General features: G+C 53.5%; 1 protein-coding gene across 1 annotated transcript; it reads right to left on the bottom strand.

Annotated features, from left to right (window-relative positions):
• Positions 1–1,923: 1,923 nt before the first annotated feature.
• On the bottom strand, positions 1,924–8,110 carry WFIKKN1 (WAP, follistatin/kazal, immunoglobulin, kunitz and netrin domain containing 1). The gene is made up of 2 exons (XM_077828601.1): positions 7,862–8,110; positions 1,924–3,417 (listed from the first exon to the last, which is right to left on the bottom strand). The coding sequence occupies exons 1-2, from the start codon at positions 8,108–8,110 to the stop codon at positions 1,924–1,926; spliced, it is 1,743 nt and encodes a 580-aa protein (XP_077684727.1).
• Positions 8,111–16,466: the final 8,356 nt, after the last annotated feature.

Raw genomic sequence — 16,466 nt, 5'->3', positions numbered from 1 at the left:
GAAGGGGAAATTTTGCCCTCTGCTGTACCTAAAGTTAAAGAGAGCCTGCCACATGTGGGGGTTAATGGAGGCAGTGTGGCCTAGTACATACAGCACTGATCTGGGACTCAGGGACAATTGGGCAACTCACTTCACTGCCCTGTGCCTCAGTTTCCCCACCTGTAAAAGGGGGATAATGATACAGACCTTGGGAAGGTGCTGAGATTGATGCCTGGAATGTTCTACAGGGGGGCGAGGTTGTGTTATTGCACCTGGACCTGGCCCACCTTGCAGCAGAAGCCTCCTGTTCTCGCCGTGTGGCTCTGCGCCAAAGGGCCTTTGCCACTGTCTCATTCTGGCAGTTCTCCACAGCCAGGCCAGCTGATGTTCACCCCATGGCCTCACTGTCTCTATACCAAAGGTGGTGGACCTGGAGCTCTGCCCAGAACAATGCTTCCCCCAGCCTGATCTGTATAAAGACACCTCCCCTTGCAGAGGCAGGAAAAGGGGGAGGGTGATCTGCCTCTCCCAGCAATGGGGCCAGGCCCCAGTAAATTACACTTCAGAGTAGTACCATGGGGCTGGAGTAGTTGGCCTCCTGGAGCTCATGCCATAGCATCCACAGGCTGGACTGGTCTGGCCGCTGCCTAAAAAATCTCAGCACCCTTGGCCGGGAGGGGGCTAAAGCCTCTCTGTTCCCCTGCCCTGTGACCCCCTTTTCCCCAGTTCCCTGGAGAGCTCTGCGAGTGGCTGGGGACTAACACTCACAGTTTGGTGGGGGTGGTGCTGATTTTTTGATCCCTTTCTCTCTGGCACTCGGGAACTTTGAGCCTTTCTCCCAGGGCCTGGTTTCTGGGAGAGCGGGACCGGGACTTTCCAGGCTTCTCTTGCTGCAGCAAGCAAGTGCTCCCTGCCCAAGCCAGGACCCAGGCAATGTGCTTGCTGTGTCTTCACGCTGCCCAGCGCCATGCACACAAGGGGTGTTGTATGCACAACATAATCCCAGACCCAGGCTAGATAGGCTTGAGTGCCCCCTACTGGCACCTTTACATGGGTGATCTAGATGCAACTGTCTGTCCTGTAGTGAGCACTCCCAGCCCAGGGGGCCGGCAGATCCCAGCTTTCAGGCACCTGACCAGGCCAGGTGTGCTCCAGGGGCAGGGCCCATCCCCACACAGAGCAAGTTTAGGTTACTTTGGCCCCTCAGGCAGGGCTGCAAGGGGAGGGGCAGGCAGCGGGAGTGCCTCAGCAAAAGGCTTTCTGCACTTGCAGCCCTGGGACTTTCTTTAGCACCAGGGGGCTCCCCTGCCAGCCCTCTCAGGCCAGGGAGGAGACCCCCTGCTTAGGAGCAAGCCAGAGCCTGCATGGCCTCCCTCTGGTCTCTCTGCAGTGTGCCGCTGCCCAGCAAGAGGGCAGAGAGCAGGGCAAGACCCACCCCTGCCCCCTGACAGTTCATCCAGGGTAGCTCCCACCCTGGCCCCACAGAAGCTTAGGGGGGATTTGATGATTTAGCCTAGTCCAAGTGCAGCGCCCATCCCGGCCTCTTGACAACTGTGCCTCGTGATTGTTCTGAACACGGGAGAGTCAGCAGCCACCTCCCCGCTGGGTCATGCTTTTATTGGTATAGTCTGGCCTCAGAAGGGTACATGGGGCGAGATGTGTGGACAGATAAATTACAGTTAGACAGACAGACATAGGTAGGTCCGGGTAGAATCAGGCTTGTCGCCACCACAGCCTAGGAATTAAACCAACTGATTACACTCAGAAAAACCGGGCTGTGGAGGTGGCCATGGGGTTCTGGGTGGGACCCAAGGGGGGAGGGTTTGGGGAGCAGGCAGCTCCCCCAGGGATTGCCCCTGGGTGGCTCATAGCCATGACTGGCTTGAGAGAGGATGGAAGGGACTATCTATTTAGCCTGACTCTCCCCTTCCTTGGGCTGTGCCTCTAGTCCTGGAACCTGTTGAGGAGCTCACAGGTTTTCTTCTCAATGAGCTCATAGATCTTCTTCACCCGCTTGTCGTTGGCAGCTCGGACGTAGCTGTTGGGGTCCAGCATGGCCATGCCATCATGCACCTCCCCCATGATAATGAGGGGCCCATCCTCCGTGGTCATGTTGGGGCAGGGGCAACTCCAGTCCATGTCGCTCAAGGTGACCTCCAGGTACTTAATATTGAAGAACTTGAGGCCCATCTTCTCGTCCTTGAGGATGTCCTCGAGGGCGAAGCGGGCAATGCCTGAGTCCTGGTCCTCAATGATCTCCATGAGCCGGCCCACAATGGCAAAATCGCTGCGGCACAGGCTCAGCACCATCTTGCTCTTGAGCCGGCAGGCCTTGCACTGCAGGGTCTTGGGGAAGGGGCAGGCGTCCTCACAGGTCTCCTTGCTCTCAAAGTTGTTGTCATTGCCCTCGCAGCCACCGTAGACGAAGGAGTGGCACTGCTTCATCAGGTGATTGTAGGCCCAGCGGGCCTCCCAGTTCTTGCAAGGCCCCTGCACCATGGGCAGGGTGCACATGTTGATGGCCCTGCTGACGCAGGCCGAGCGGCACGCCTCGTACGTCTCAAAGTGGTTCTGGTTGGCACCGCAACCGCCGTAGCGGAAGGTGGCGCACGAGCCCTTCTTGGGATCAAAATGCCAGCGCACCTGCTGAGCCTCGCATTCCCTCTTGTCAGGCTCCTTCAGACACTCGGTGGCTGGGACCTGCTGGGTGCTGGGTGCCCTGGGCTCCCCCCCGGAGGGCTCTCTCTTGATGATGGAGAGGGGGAAGTCGGCCCGGAGGAGGCCAGCGGAGTTCCTGGCTGTGCAGGTGTAGATGCCGGCGTCCTCTGGCTGGGCGTTGTAGATGACCAGCTGGCCGATATTCGTGACCACCACGTTGCCATACATCTGGTCAGGCCGCATGATGAAGTTCTCCTGGTGGTCGCTCTGCTTCTCCCAGGTGATGTCCGGCCGGGGCCGCCCACTCACGTCGCAATGGAAGCTGACAGTGCCACCCACGTAGACCGATTGGTGGAAGGGGTTGTTGTAGAGGGCTGGGGGGATGGGCACCTCAGCAGCAGCCCCGGGCGTGGGGTGAGCCGTGGTCTCCAGCGGCACCGGGCTGGTGTTTGGCCAGGTGAAGATGTACTTGCACGGCACCACGCTGAGGCTGATGCCCCGGATACAGGCCTCCGCGTCCATGTAGCACTTGTTGTAGTACGTGAGCCCGTCTGAGGCGCATGTGAAGTTGGGCTCCTTCTCACACCTGTCCTTGCACTTGCAGATGGGCTGCCCGTCCCAGATGTCGCAGTCTGAGCCCTGCTGGGTGCACACAAAGCTCTCACACGAGGCCTCCTGCGCCAGCTCCAGAGACGAGACGCTGCCGTCAGCATAGCGGGCAGCCACGCAGCTCCGCAGGCCACAGACATTGGTGCAGCACTTCTCAAAGCCTTCACAGTCCTGAGGAGAGCAATCACCAGCAGGCTTAAAACCAGCATCCTCACTGCCATTAATACCCAACCTTTGTACCCTTACATTAGCTGCCTCTCAACCACTTCCACCCACAACTGGAATGCAGCCACCTCTGGGGCGGCATGTTGGCAGCTATTTAACAGCACACAGCAATACTACGCTACAAAGATTCTGCATCCATTGGAAACTGCAGGGAGATTTAGGAATGGAATTTCAGCAGGAAACACCTCTGCTTCTTAAGGAAAGACCCAGAGGAACATGTAGGCCCTCAGTCTTGTATTTCACTGGGCCACTGGAAGATCAAGGCACTGAAGGAGCACTCAAGGAAGACAGGGCCATTGCAGAGAAACTAAATAAATTTTTTGCATTGGCCTTCACTGCAGAAGATATGGGGGAGATCCACAGGCAAGCCATTCTTTTCAGGTGACAAATCTGAGGAACTGTCCCAGATTGAGATATTAGTAGAGGAGATTTTGAAACGAATGGGTAAATTAAGCACTAGTAAGTCAGCAGGACCAAATGGATTTCACCCAAGAGTTCTAAAAACTCAAATATGAAATTGCAGAACTAGTAACTGTGGTATGTAACCTATCCCTTAAATCAGCCTCTGTACCAGGTGACTAGAGGATAGCTAATGCAATACTTATTTTTGAAAACGGCTTCAGAGGTGATCCTGGCAATTACGGGCTGATAAGCCTAACTTCAGCACCAAGCAAATTGGGTGAAGCTATAGTAAAGAACAGAATTCTCAGACACAGAGATGAACACAACATTCTGGGGAAGAGTCAACATGGCTTTTGTAAAGGGAAATCGTGCCTCACCAATCTATTAGAATTCTTTGAGGGAGTCAACAAGCATGTGGACAAGGGTGATCCAGTCAACAGAGTACGTGGACTTTCAGAAAGCCTTTGACAAGCTCCCTCACCAAAGGCTCATAAGCAAATTAATCAATCGTGGGATAAGAGGGATCAGTCTAATGGATCAGTATCTGGTTAACTGATAGGAAACGAAGAGTAGGCAGAAATGATCAGTTTTCACAATGGAGAGAGTAAGTAGTGGGGTCCTCCCCGGATCTGTACTGGGACCAGTGTTGTTCAACATATTCATATATAATCTGGAAAAGGGGCTTAACAGTGAGATGGCAAAGTTTGCAGATGATACAAAATCACTCAAGTTAAATCCAAAGCCGACTGCAAAGAGTTACAAAGAGATCTCATAAAACTGGGTGGCTGGCTGACAAAATGGCAGATGAAATTCAATGTTGGTAAGTGCAGAGTAATGCATTTTGGAAAAAACTGATCCCAACTATACATACAAAATGATGGGGTCTAAATTAGCTGTTACTACTCAAGAAAGGTCTTGGAATCATTGTGGACGGTTCTCTGAAAACATCCACTCAGTGTGCAGCAGCCATCAAAATAGATAGACCGTGAGGAATCATTAGGAAAGTGATAGATAATGAGATAGAAAATATAATGCTGCTATATAAATCCATAATATACCCACATCTTGAATACTGCATGCAGTTCTGGTTGCCCCGTCTCAAAAAAGATCTATTTGAATTGGACAAGGTGCACAGAAGGGCAACAAAAATGGCTAATGGTATGAAGCAGCTTCCGTACGAGGAGAGATTAAAAAGACTGGGACTGTTCATCTTAGAAAAGAGACAACGAAGAGGGGGGATGTGAGAGAGGGCTATAAAACCATGACTGGTGTAGAGAACGCAAACAGGGAAGTGTTATTTACCCCTTCACGTAAGGCAAGACCTAGGGGGTCCCGCGATGAAATGAATAGGCAGCAGGTTTAAAACAAACCTAAGGAAATACTTCACACAATGCAAGTCAACCTGTGGAACTCATTGCTGGCAGATGTTGCAAAGACCAAAACTATAACTGGGCTCAAAAAAGAGCTAGATAAGTTCCTGGAGGACCGGTCCATCAATGGCTATTCACCAAGATGGTCAGGGATGCAACCCCATGCTCTGAGTGTCCCTTGCCTCTGTCTGCCAGAAACTGGGAGTGGAGGACGGGATGGATCTCTCAATAATTGCTCTGTTCTGTTCATTCCCTCTGAAGCATCTGGCACTGGCCACTGTCGGAAGGTACAAATCTGGGCTAGATTCACCATTTGTCTAACCCAGTCTGGCAGTTATTATTAACTGTAATAACTGTCTCCTTTGTGCTCTCCTAGCACCTCCCCTCCATGCAGCTCAGCGCACACTAGAAACATTCATGACCTCAGCCTCGTGGTTCCATGGGACCATTCTCCCTATTTTACAGATGGGGGGAAATGTAGGCACAGGTGGCAGAGTGCTTTGCCCAGGGGGCACGGTGAGCCAATGGCTGAGCTGGGACTGGAGTCCTGGCTCTCAGTCCTCCAGGCTTCATCATATTCATGAGGCGTGTTCCACAGTGGTTTTCAGCCCTATGGCTTCAGACACACACTCCCTGTCCCAAGGCGCTAACAGCCTTTAGACACAGGCTCCGCCTGTCTGACACCCAGCCAAGCTTCGTGGAGCACCCCAGAAGTCAGGATTCTATCCCTGCCCACTGTGAGGCGCTATAAGCAGGGCCAGTGGGAGAGAGCAATGGGAACACGCCTGTAACGTCTGTTGAACCTCACAGGCCTGGGGCAGCTAGGTTTGCAGGTATGCCCCCACCCCCAGCTCCCATTGGCCAGGCCCCAACCAATGGGAGTGTGGAGTTTGTGCTAGAGGCAGTGAGCAGAGCCCTGTGGGCCCCCCACCTAGGAGCCAGACCCGCAGGCTGCTTTCAGAACCACTGACCGGACTTCTAATGGCCCAGTCGGCAGTGCTGACCAGAGCCGCCAGGGTCCCTTTTCGACTGGACACCTGACAACCCTACGGGCAGCCCTGGGGAGGGGCAGATTGGGGAGTGAGGGCCTAAAAAAATACAGCCCAGGCCTAGCTGCAGCCCCCTGAAACGCCTGCTCTTTATGCCTGCGGGAGGGTGGACTGGGCACCTGGCAGCATTTGGAAGTTACTGTTTTGCAGGGAGCCGCTGGGCAGAGCCTAGTGAGGCTGTTTCCACCCTGCTCTGCAAACCAGCATGAACCAGTGCCGCCTCCCAGCACCAGTCATCCCATGGGGCACTGGGGCACATGGCTGGTTGCTGGCAGTACTGTCCCCCTGGAGCTGGCAGTGAGTACAATACCTGTCGCACAGGGTCCATGGGCAGAATGCCAGCTTGCTCCCCCTTCCCTCTGATGCAGGTGAAACAGGGCCCCCTTATGTGCACCAGGATCTGGGGGCCCTGCCCCTTCTGGGGGGGTCTGAGCCCCTCTCCCTGCTGCCCCATGTGGGAGCCAGGATCTGGGGGGAGCCTGCCCTGCTGGGGGATCTGAACCAGACAGACAAAGGGTGGGCAAAGAAGCAGAGGCACAAAAAGAGGATGTGACTCACCCACGGTCACCCCATAGGTCAGTGGCGGAGCTGGGAATAGAAGCCAGCTCTCGTAGTTCAGCTCCCTAACCACTAGGTTACACTGCCTCTCCACTGCAAGCCTCATTGATCCCACAGTATACGGCACTCCAGGGACTGCAACCGGCACCCACGTGACACAAAACGAACACCAGCCCAAATACAGTTTAGAGCCTCCCAGGCCAGAGGAGACCACTGGATCATCTAGATTGACTTGGGGATTTTTTCCATGGGCTCTAGCACTGTGAGTGAGAGTCATGCAACCAGGCCATCTGTGGGCCCTGCCTTATGTCTAAAGCATGAGGACAAGCCCTGCTAGCTGGCTGGTCCAGGCTGCTTTGCCTACACAATCACATCCACACCTTTTGGCCCTTGAGAATTTTGCCCCCAAACCCCTCCTGATCTGCAGGTGGCTCCTGGCTATTTATTTTCACTGGCCCAGACCTGCTGGGGCTCCCTGGTTTGACGGATTCATTGTCAGGCCCTTGTTAAAGCACCCCCCCCCTCCCCCCCGGAGGAGGCGTTGGCTGCGCCTTTCAAGGAGAGGAGTCCTGGCCTGCCTTGCTCAGCCTGCCCAGTCTCCCAAAACAGTCAGTGGGATGAAACTGACGAGCAGCCACAATGCCTCCCCCACCCCTGAGAACTGCGGCAAGCAAATAAAAACCTGCCTGGCATCTGCCTGGACTGGCTGAAATCTCACGCCCCAGGAGCCTGGGGATGGGTAAGGCTGCAGAACAGGCCCTTGGCTCCTCGGTGTCCGGCAGGATGTCACCGCAAGCCAGTAGGTGTGCACAAACTTGCCCCCCAGCCCAGGTGTTAATGCAGGGGGTGGGGGGGGGTGGAGGTGGGGCGCAGTGAATAATCCCTCAGGACTTGTAACCCTGGGTGCTTGTGCAGCATCTTACACCAGAGGATCAGTGAGCCCGTTGGCCAGGCCTGGACCCCTGAGTGCCAGGGTCACGGTTTGAGCCTGGAGAGGGAGGCAGCTCTCACCTGGTCAGTGTGGCACTCCCGTTCGCAGGTGCTCTGGGCATCCACCCACAGGTTGGGGTTCAGTTGGTTGGGGCACACCCCCAGATGACTCATTCGGATTGGTTGCAGGCTGGCGCTCTCGGCCAGGACAGGCAGTAGAGACAGGAGCAGAGTGGCCAGCATGGGGTCGGGCTGACCTGCCTCCCGGAGCTGGAGCTCCCCTTTTTTCCTCTTTAATTCCCTTCCTCCAATGAAGCAACAGGAAGGCATCGATTCACGCCAGGCTCCCTCTCCCAGCCAGGAGGGCTCTTCACCTGGCACAGCTCCTGACACAAAAAGAATCACATCCAAAAAGCAACCGGGCACGTGCAGAACCCGGAACTCTGGCTCTGCTGTGCCCAGGGCAAGCTCCGCATGGGCTCTCCAGAGATGACGCCCGACGCACGGTCCTTTTCAGGGGCTGCTCGCTGGCTGCCGAGCCCCCCGAGGCCCTTTAAAGGTCATCTCCCAGCAAAGGATTTCTGAGAGCTCCCAGGGCGCGTGCCTCCGGGGGAGGGGGACCGTTAGAAGAGGAGATTCATGCAAAGAAAGGGGAGAATGGATCCGTCCAGGAGGTTCCCAGATCCCCCCTGACTTCATCCAGCTGGTTTCCCAAGGCGTTAGTTAAACCCCAGCCTCAATGGGTGTTTGGTTCGCAGCCAGGGCTTGAAGCGTGGCTTTAGCCCTCTTGAGTGTGTGGAGCAGTGGAGTATCCCACCGAGTGGCTGTGAGCCTGGTCTGGGGTGTGCCTGTGTGTGTCTGTGGTGTGGGGAGGAGAGTGGAGGGGAGGGGAGGGGAGGGAGGCAGGCATGTAACCTGAGTCCACTCCTCTCTCACGGATGCGTCTGGGTGTTTGGAATGGAAAAGCCGCTGACCTCAGACTCTAACCCTGTCTGAGCTGATCGACTGGGCAAACAGTGGGAGAACATCAAAGGGCCTGTGGAGCCTCCAAAGAAAGAGAGGGAAAGGGGGGGAACCTCCGCTAGGGAGTGAATTCTTACGGGATGAGAAAATCGCCCCAGCACGTTGCCCATTTGGAGTGTGATTGACCATTCCAGGCCCAGTAGCAAGAGACAAGCACAGACCTTTCGCCAGGTGCCTGGCCAGTTTGCTGAGCTGTTCCCCCTGCTTCCTTTTCAGTGGAAAGCTGTTTCCAGGGGCCCAGGGCTGGAGTGGTGCTCTCTGGGCTCTGTTTCGAAGGGCTGCCAGATACCATGGTGATGGGCACCATATGAGAACCCGAACTCAGGAAGTGGGCTCCAGCAACTAACACTCTGTGTTTTGGTGGGGCCCAACTTGTGTCAGTGAGGGTGGCCCTACAGACATTCGAGTGACTGCCGCCGCCAGGGCAATCCACGGGCGATGACTTTGCTGAGCGACGACCCAGCTGAGTTGCTCTGAAGGGCAGGGGGAGTTGCTCAGGGACAGGCTCTGTGCTTAGCCATGGCTGCGGTAGCAAGACAGTGCACAATGCCTACTCGCCAAGGGGCTGCAGTGCATTGTTACACTGCTAATCCCGAGGCCATTCACAGCCAGCTCAGGGGCTGCACTGAAGGCTCGGGAGCTTCAGCCTTTGGACACATCAGGACTGACCCAGTCCTGCGACAGAGGCAGGCCCATTTGCTACCTTGGCCCTTGTTGTGTGACTGGAGCCAGGAAATAGACAGTCACCCACACATCACATGTACCATCCACCACCCCATGCAGCACACTAGGAAATGACAACCATACCTAGGGGGAAATCCTAGACTGATGTCTATTGGAGTTTGGCATTGACTTGCTGGGGGCCCAGCTTACATGGTTTTCCATCCACAGATCTGCCAGCCCATCGCAGAGGGGCCAGCACTGTTATCCCCACTGGGAAACAGGAGCCTCAGGGAGGTCAAGCGATGCTAGGGGCAGCTGACCAAGGCCTCCTATAGTACACAGCGAGGCAGAATTTCAAGCCTTCCTAGCCAAAGGGGAAGATGCGATACCTGGAGCTTTGTTCATCTGGTCCCAGTTGTCCTAAGCTGGCAAGCCAAGGAGCTGGAGTGTGAGGGCTGCACCCAGATCTGGAGAGGAGGGACTGTGTATCTCTAATGGAGAAACCCAGTCAAAATGGCATGTGCTGTGTCCAATACGCCCATCTTCCTCCCAGCACACGCACACCTGCTACTAGGGGCTGCATCCTTGAGACACGGGAACAACATGTGACTGCCTCTGGTCAAGCCTTTGCTGGATCTAATGGTCGTAAGGAGCAGCTGATGACCAGGCTTCCAGAGGCATGATGAAGACTAGCTCACTGCCCGAGAGATGGCTTGGCTCAAAGGATCAGCACCTTGGAATCTCTTTACTGAGACCAGCGTGATCAGCACCTGGATGGATGCCAACAATGCCAATGGAGAAGAAGGTGGTGACATGGTAGTGGACTGAGCATGGGTTTGGGAGCCAGGGATTCCTGATTTATTTTCCCCAGCTCTACTCTGGACTCCCCAGGTGATCCTGAGCAGTCACTGCCCATCTCTGAGCCTCAGTTTCCCCATCCATAAAACAAAGCTAACGATCCTGATCTCCCCCCAGGAGAGCTATGAAGACTCGTTTGTGTTTGCACAGCCCCTCCTGGTTATAAAGGGCTAAGTGCCATTGTTATTACTCTAGACGAACAGCCCAGCCCTGACGACAGCTGCAGCCCATGCAGGAGGGATGGATTTGGAAAGCATGCCTGGGGGTTTAAGGCAGAAGCCTTTACAATACTGTAATAAATTCACAGCCCCTGGGATGCCTCACAGTTGTTGCTATAGGGCACACTCTGGTCAATCACAGCACTACACAACAGCAGCAGGGCTAGGACTCAGCTCCTGCATCCCCAAAAGTGCAGGCACCTACCACTTGAGCTAAAGGACAATAGTCAGCATAGGGCTCATGACATACAGTGGAGCTATGCTGACCCCATCCAGTAGAGGGCAGTGGTAACACATACTTACTAACCAGTTTACTACTGTACAACAGAGTGTAAGGGCGTTAGATCCAGCATTTAGCTGTGACCCTGTCCATCACTGGTACTAATACAGCCCTTCTGACCATAGTATCTGAGCACAATCTGTGGTGTATTTATCCTCACCCACGCTGGGAGGTGGGGCAGGGCTCTTGTATCCATTGTACAGCTGGGACAGAGAGATGTCAAGGCCTCCTCTACGTTGGGAAATTGACCAGCAGCTATTGTGGAATTAAAGTCACTTGTATTCTGGAATTGAGCCAAGTGGACATAATGGGATTAAATGGGTTCCCAGAGTATTGTGGGCTGGAGCCGTGCTCCCCTCCCCCCTCCCTTACTGCCCGTTTTGTGATGCAGCAGAATGAAGCAGTGAGTTCCCCGCCTGCAGTCCTGGGAGGAGAGAGTTTGTTTTTGTTGCATTGAGGGGTCCCTTTACAATAGTCATTATTGCAGAAGAGCTTATTCGGGTCGATTTCCCCTTGCACATAAGGCCCAAGGCCACCCTAGTCTCCCAAATCTTAGGCTAGTGCACTAACCACTGCTCTGTCCTTCCTCTTGGGGAGGCCTGCCACCTGATTGCAGCTGAAGTTTCCAAATACCAGTGACCTCCTCTGCCCAGAAATACACAAGCAATCATTTCCCCACAGCTCAGAAATGTCCTGCTCCCACAGAGATCAAGTGATAAGCAAACCAACAGCAAGGACAGTGCTTTAAAGCCAACTTCTCCAGGTCACGCTGGTTGTGTGTCACTGCCAGAATGAGTGACTTGTTAGCTGACTCAGGCCCCTTCCTGGTAAACATCCTGTATGGGTCCCAGGATGAAACCAGCAGGAGGAAACCATTTCACCCATCCCTTTGGCTCCAGAAGAAGTGATTTCACAACTGCAGGTTCTGAGAATTAAGGATGAAATTAACAACACAGAGAATAAGGCATTTGGAATTGACAGAAATTAGCTCCTTGCTAATAACTTGTAACAGCAAGTTTCCCTACAGTGTACACTGAGTGAAATCCAAGGAAGATGCCACTATTATCTAAGAGCTGCGCCGAAGTTTCGCCGCACACGTCCGGCTCCTGCAATTGGATCAGCACAAATGGACCCCTGGGGCCAATGCAAAGCAGAATTGAAAGCAATGGGGGTCTCTGCAAAGGTGCAGGGATCTGCCCATATGGATCCAACTGCAGGATCAGGGCCCTAGTGACTCCAGTTCTGCTGCAAATTCATCCCATTAAGCAACTTGGTTTTTTTGGGGTGGGTCCCATAAACCAGGATTCACTGGCCCCCCATCTAGGAATCCCTTCACCCAGCACTGAAATGCAGCAATTTCTGAGGTGAGATGTGGCAACACTAGGTGAGATACACTATTTTAAAGGGGGCCTTAAAATAACATAGTAATAAAAATGACTATTTCTAGAGACCCACCCAGATCCATGCAAACGGGACCATCATGGCATCATGCATTGCAATTACACCCTGTCAAACACCATTATAGATCACTTGGTGCTGTTGCAGCCAAGCACTTTGGAAAGGATAGTTCAGTAGGGCGTGGATTTGGGCTCCCTTGAATAGAGAGGATTCCCTGCATCTATCTGAGGGACTAATACGGACCCCGTTATGGTAATAACCTCACAAACCCCTTTTAAGATACCCTGCCCTATTATCCCCCTTGTACAGATGTGGGAACAGAGGCACAGAGATTCAGGCCCTGCCTCCACAAGGAGATTGACTGGCAGAGCCACTGCAGAGTGAGCTATTCTGCCAGCTTTGCCATTCAATTTCCCCAGGTAGACAAGACCCGCCCAAGGTCACACAGGAAGCCTGTGACAGAGCAGGGAGTTAAAAGCAGGTCTCTCAAGGCCAGGGTGCTAAGCACAGGACCAGAGGCTAGGCCTCACCGCCTGCCTGTGGGACAGATCAATGTCTCCTTAGAGATGGGGGAACTGTGGCATACAGAGGCAAAGGGGTTTGGTCAAGGTCATGCCCCCAGCAGAGGCGGGGATAGAATCTGAGCTTGCTGACCCCCGTCCTATGCATTACCCACCAGAATGCCGTCTCTCAAGTGAAACAAACTGTGACCAAGCTGCCTCGCCACATTCAGCTTCCACTCACTGGACAGGCGGGATCTGTGCCCATCGCTCCCACAGTGATTGATCAGAAGCCACTCAGGGGAGCCCCCGAACTCCCCACCCTCCCCTGGGGAGAATCTGAATTAATCTGAGTTTAGATAGTAACTTCCATGCTGCCTGTGACAAAAACACTTTCCGCCTTTGAGAGACTGTAATTAAATAATTAACCAGAAATGATACATGGCGTATGGGAATTGCCAGGCTGGATCAGACATGGCCAGTACCACCTGCTTCAGAGAAAGGTGTGAGAACCCTGCAGTACTAATCTCATCTAGCTCTTACATAGCACTTTGCATCCATAGAGCTCCAGGTGCTTTACAGACTAGGTCAGTATCATCATCCCCATTTTACACATGGGGAAACTGAGGTGAAGTGACTAACCCAAGGTCACCCAACAGGCCAGAGTCAGAGCTAAGAAAAGACACCCACCCACCTCAGTTTTATCTTAATCCCAAATAGCTGGAGATTGGTTTTATGGCTCTTCCCACATTGTTTTGGTGGCATTACCTATTCTGTCCCTGGATCTTCTGGTTATCCTTATGACTCTTTGAATCTTGCTAAGAGAGAACGTAATTAACCATGCTTGTCTGGAATGTCACCTGTCTTCTTGTAGCACCTGGAGTCCCATCCAAGACTGGGCTCTATCATGCTTAGCAAGGTACAAATAGAATAGAAACTGGACCCTTCCCTGAGGAGTTTACATGGTCACTATACTGCAGACAGTGGGAGCTTGGAACATCATGCCAATGGCAGGGAGAACATTCAAATCCTCTTGCCTCACTGGAGCTAAAGGAGAATCTATGTTGGCTACCAGCAGTATAAGGTCTATGACACATTGTTGAGCAGTTCTGATTCCATCCAGTAGAAGGCAGTGGTAACACCGAGAGACTACCCTGCTCACTGCAATATTTACAGAATGGCAGACCACAGGGTACGTACGATAAATGGGTTATGAGTAGGGGAAAGCAATTGAGAGTTCTAGACAGGCATGTTAACGCCCTGTGTGAGCAGAGTGCAGGCCAAGAGCCAAATGTGCCCCGGCATACTGACCCCAAACTAGTGACCCGCAGCATGGGTGGAGAGAACAGATGTGCACTCTGGGGCAGCCGCTGCCAGAGTGAGTGACACAAACACAGTGACCTTGACTCTGTTTTGATATTTGACGTGCATCTCACTCTCCCCAAACAGCCGGCTTTGCCAGAGAAATTGCTCGCAGGGCCTCGGGTAACCTGCCCTGGCCACATGCGTCTGTATTATACTACGTGCGGCCATTACCAGCACAACCTAGAGGTGGCAAAGGAGGGACGGGAGAGGAGCTCCCTGCAAGTACAGAGCTGGGGTTGGCTCACTAACTCTGGAGGCTGAAGTCCTGCACCCACAGAACAGGTATGGAGGCAGTGGAGTGGGGGGAGCCAACGCACCTCAACCTTGACCTGAATCAGCCCCTTCTAGGGAGACCTCGGAGCATCTCCATAACCTCGCCAGTCTTTGGCTTTTCTGCAGGCAATGCCAACATGACAAGGCTGCTGCATGGAACTGGAATGGCTCAGCTGTGTCATAGGCCTCATACTGCTAAAAGTGGAGAGAGAGTCTCTTTTAATGGAAATGGCAGGGATCCTACGGGGACTGACAGCTCATTTTAGCTAGGCTACCAAGCAGCCAGCGGATGGAAACAAGGCTTGGCTAGGCTCAGCCTGGTCCAGTATAGGAGCAAAACTCCATGTCCTCTCACTGATCCCTGGAGCTATCAAGCCCCACCTTCAATTTCCATGTTATTTCTGCCCATGAGCTTGGACTGCCCTAGAGTCTGTGGGAGATGCCTAGTGGAGACAGGGCAGTGAGCCTCTGACATAGGTTAAACGGATTGAGGCAACACTTGTTAAGGACCCACTGCCTTTTCTATGCTGGCCTTAACACACGTTGGCTAGACTAGGATTTACAAGGTGCTAGCTAAGGACAGGGCAGGGAAGGGTGGGTCCTACTCCCCCAAGGGAACTTACAGGTGTTTTCATGGCCCATGCACACTAAAGCGGTTGTGATGGTTTCAGCAACAGCTCCACAACGGCTGTCTTTGACGCCTGGAGCTAGGCCTGAGTGGCCCTTGCTCAGCAGGGAGGTAAATGGGAAACCTGGTGCTCTGGCAAGTGGTTGCCTTAACATAGTTCATGCAACTTGTTCTATGATAAGAAAGGAAGGTTTATGGGCCGTGACAGCACCGCACCGCATATGGAGTAGTGGCTCTTTCCGGTGACCAGAGATCATCACAAGCTTTCCCCTCCAGAAGGAATTCTGTTCCGACAGGCCACTACGGTCAGTGCTGCCAGGCACAGTACCAAGCCTGGCCTTCGCACCTTTGGTTATGTTACTGCACCACACTGGTCATGGGGCTGCTGCACCTTGAAGGTGCTTGGAAACCCAAGCCAGTGCAGGATGCAGCTGCCTGCTTACTGGCAAAGCTCTTAAGACCAGAAGAGACCCCACTCGTCATTCTAGTCTGAGCTCCTGCCTGGCACAGGCTATAGGATTTCAAAGCTTCCCAAGCGCACGGCCGTCAGCTTCCCAGCCATTTTTGCTGTAGTTCTTGTTTCTCTTGCATTTCCTCTGCTGGCTCAGTTTGGCCGTGATAAGAGAGTCACTAACTATTCTGTGCCAGCAGTAGATTAAAGGGTGTGTTCACCTCTGGGGCACACTACTCAGAGAGAACCAGTCCAATCCAAGACAATCGTGGACAGCGGAAAAGGCATGGGCACTTCCTGCAACACTGACAAATGCAGGCTAAGGGCTGAGCTGAGACTCACAGACTCATTTCACTTGTGGCAGTTCAGATTCATGCTCAGATTCATAGTCCAAGAAAGCTAGTTCAGGGAGTTATCTCCCCTCCGAACTGCCTGTCCTTCAGGGCCATTGACAGGACAGCGGTATGGTGGACACCGGGGCCCCTTTTGGTGCAGGGGTGATGGGGCTTCCTGTGTTTACACACGAGTAGCAGTGATACTGGGAGGAAGAATATACTAAGGCGAGCTACTGACACTAGTTGACACAGTTCTACAACCATGCTTGCATAGCATCCTTATGTCATTGGCTCACTCTCTTACTTGGGGAGTGAGAGACACTCAAAACGTAGGGCTCCTGCATTAAGCAGCCCAGCTCCTAACGCTGCACGATGCACACGGGTAGCATATCCACAGCTGGGAAATACCTACCTTTGGATCAGTGCTAGGGTAGTCTGGCTGGGTCACAGGCCCGCTACAGGTACAGGCCATAGTAGACCCATTGACCCCTTATGGGGGACTCCCATCCCTGGACTGATTCCCCACTGCCCTTGCTCACGCAGTGGGTAAATGGGCTGGATTTTTGCCTAAATGGGCAGCACCCCACCTGTCCACTCTGTCCTCCTTCCAGCATCACGTCACCTCTGTCTGAGCTGAACCTTTGCCCCGGCTCTTATCCCTGTTCTCAGCCAGACGCCGGTGAAAGCAGAGCAC

The sequence above is a fragment of the Eretmochelys imbricata genome, chromosome 10 (assembly GCF_965152235.1).
Source record: "Eretmochelys imbricata isolate rEreImb1 chromosome 10, rEreImb1.hap1, whole genome shotgun sequence".
Classification (NCBI taxonomy): domain Eukaryota; kingdom Metazoa; phylum Chordata; order Testudines; family Cheloniidae; genus Eretmochelys; species Eretmochelys imbricata.
The sequence above is the reverse complement of the archived record's forward strand: the minus strand, read 5'-3'. Positions and strand labels throughout refer to the sequence as shown.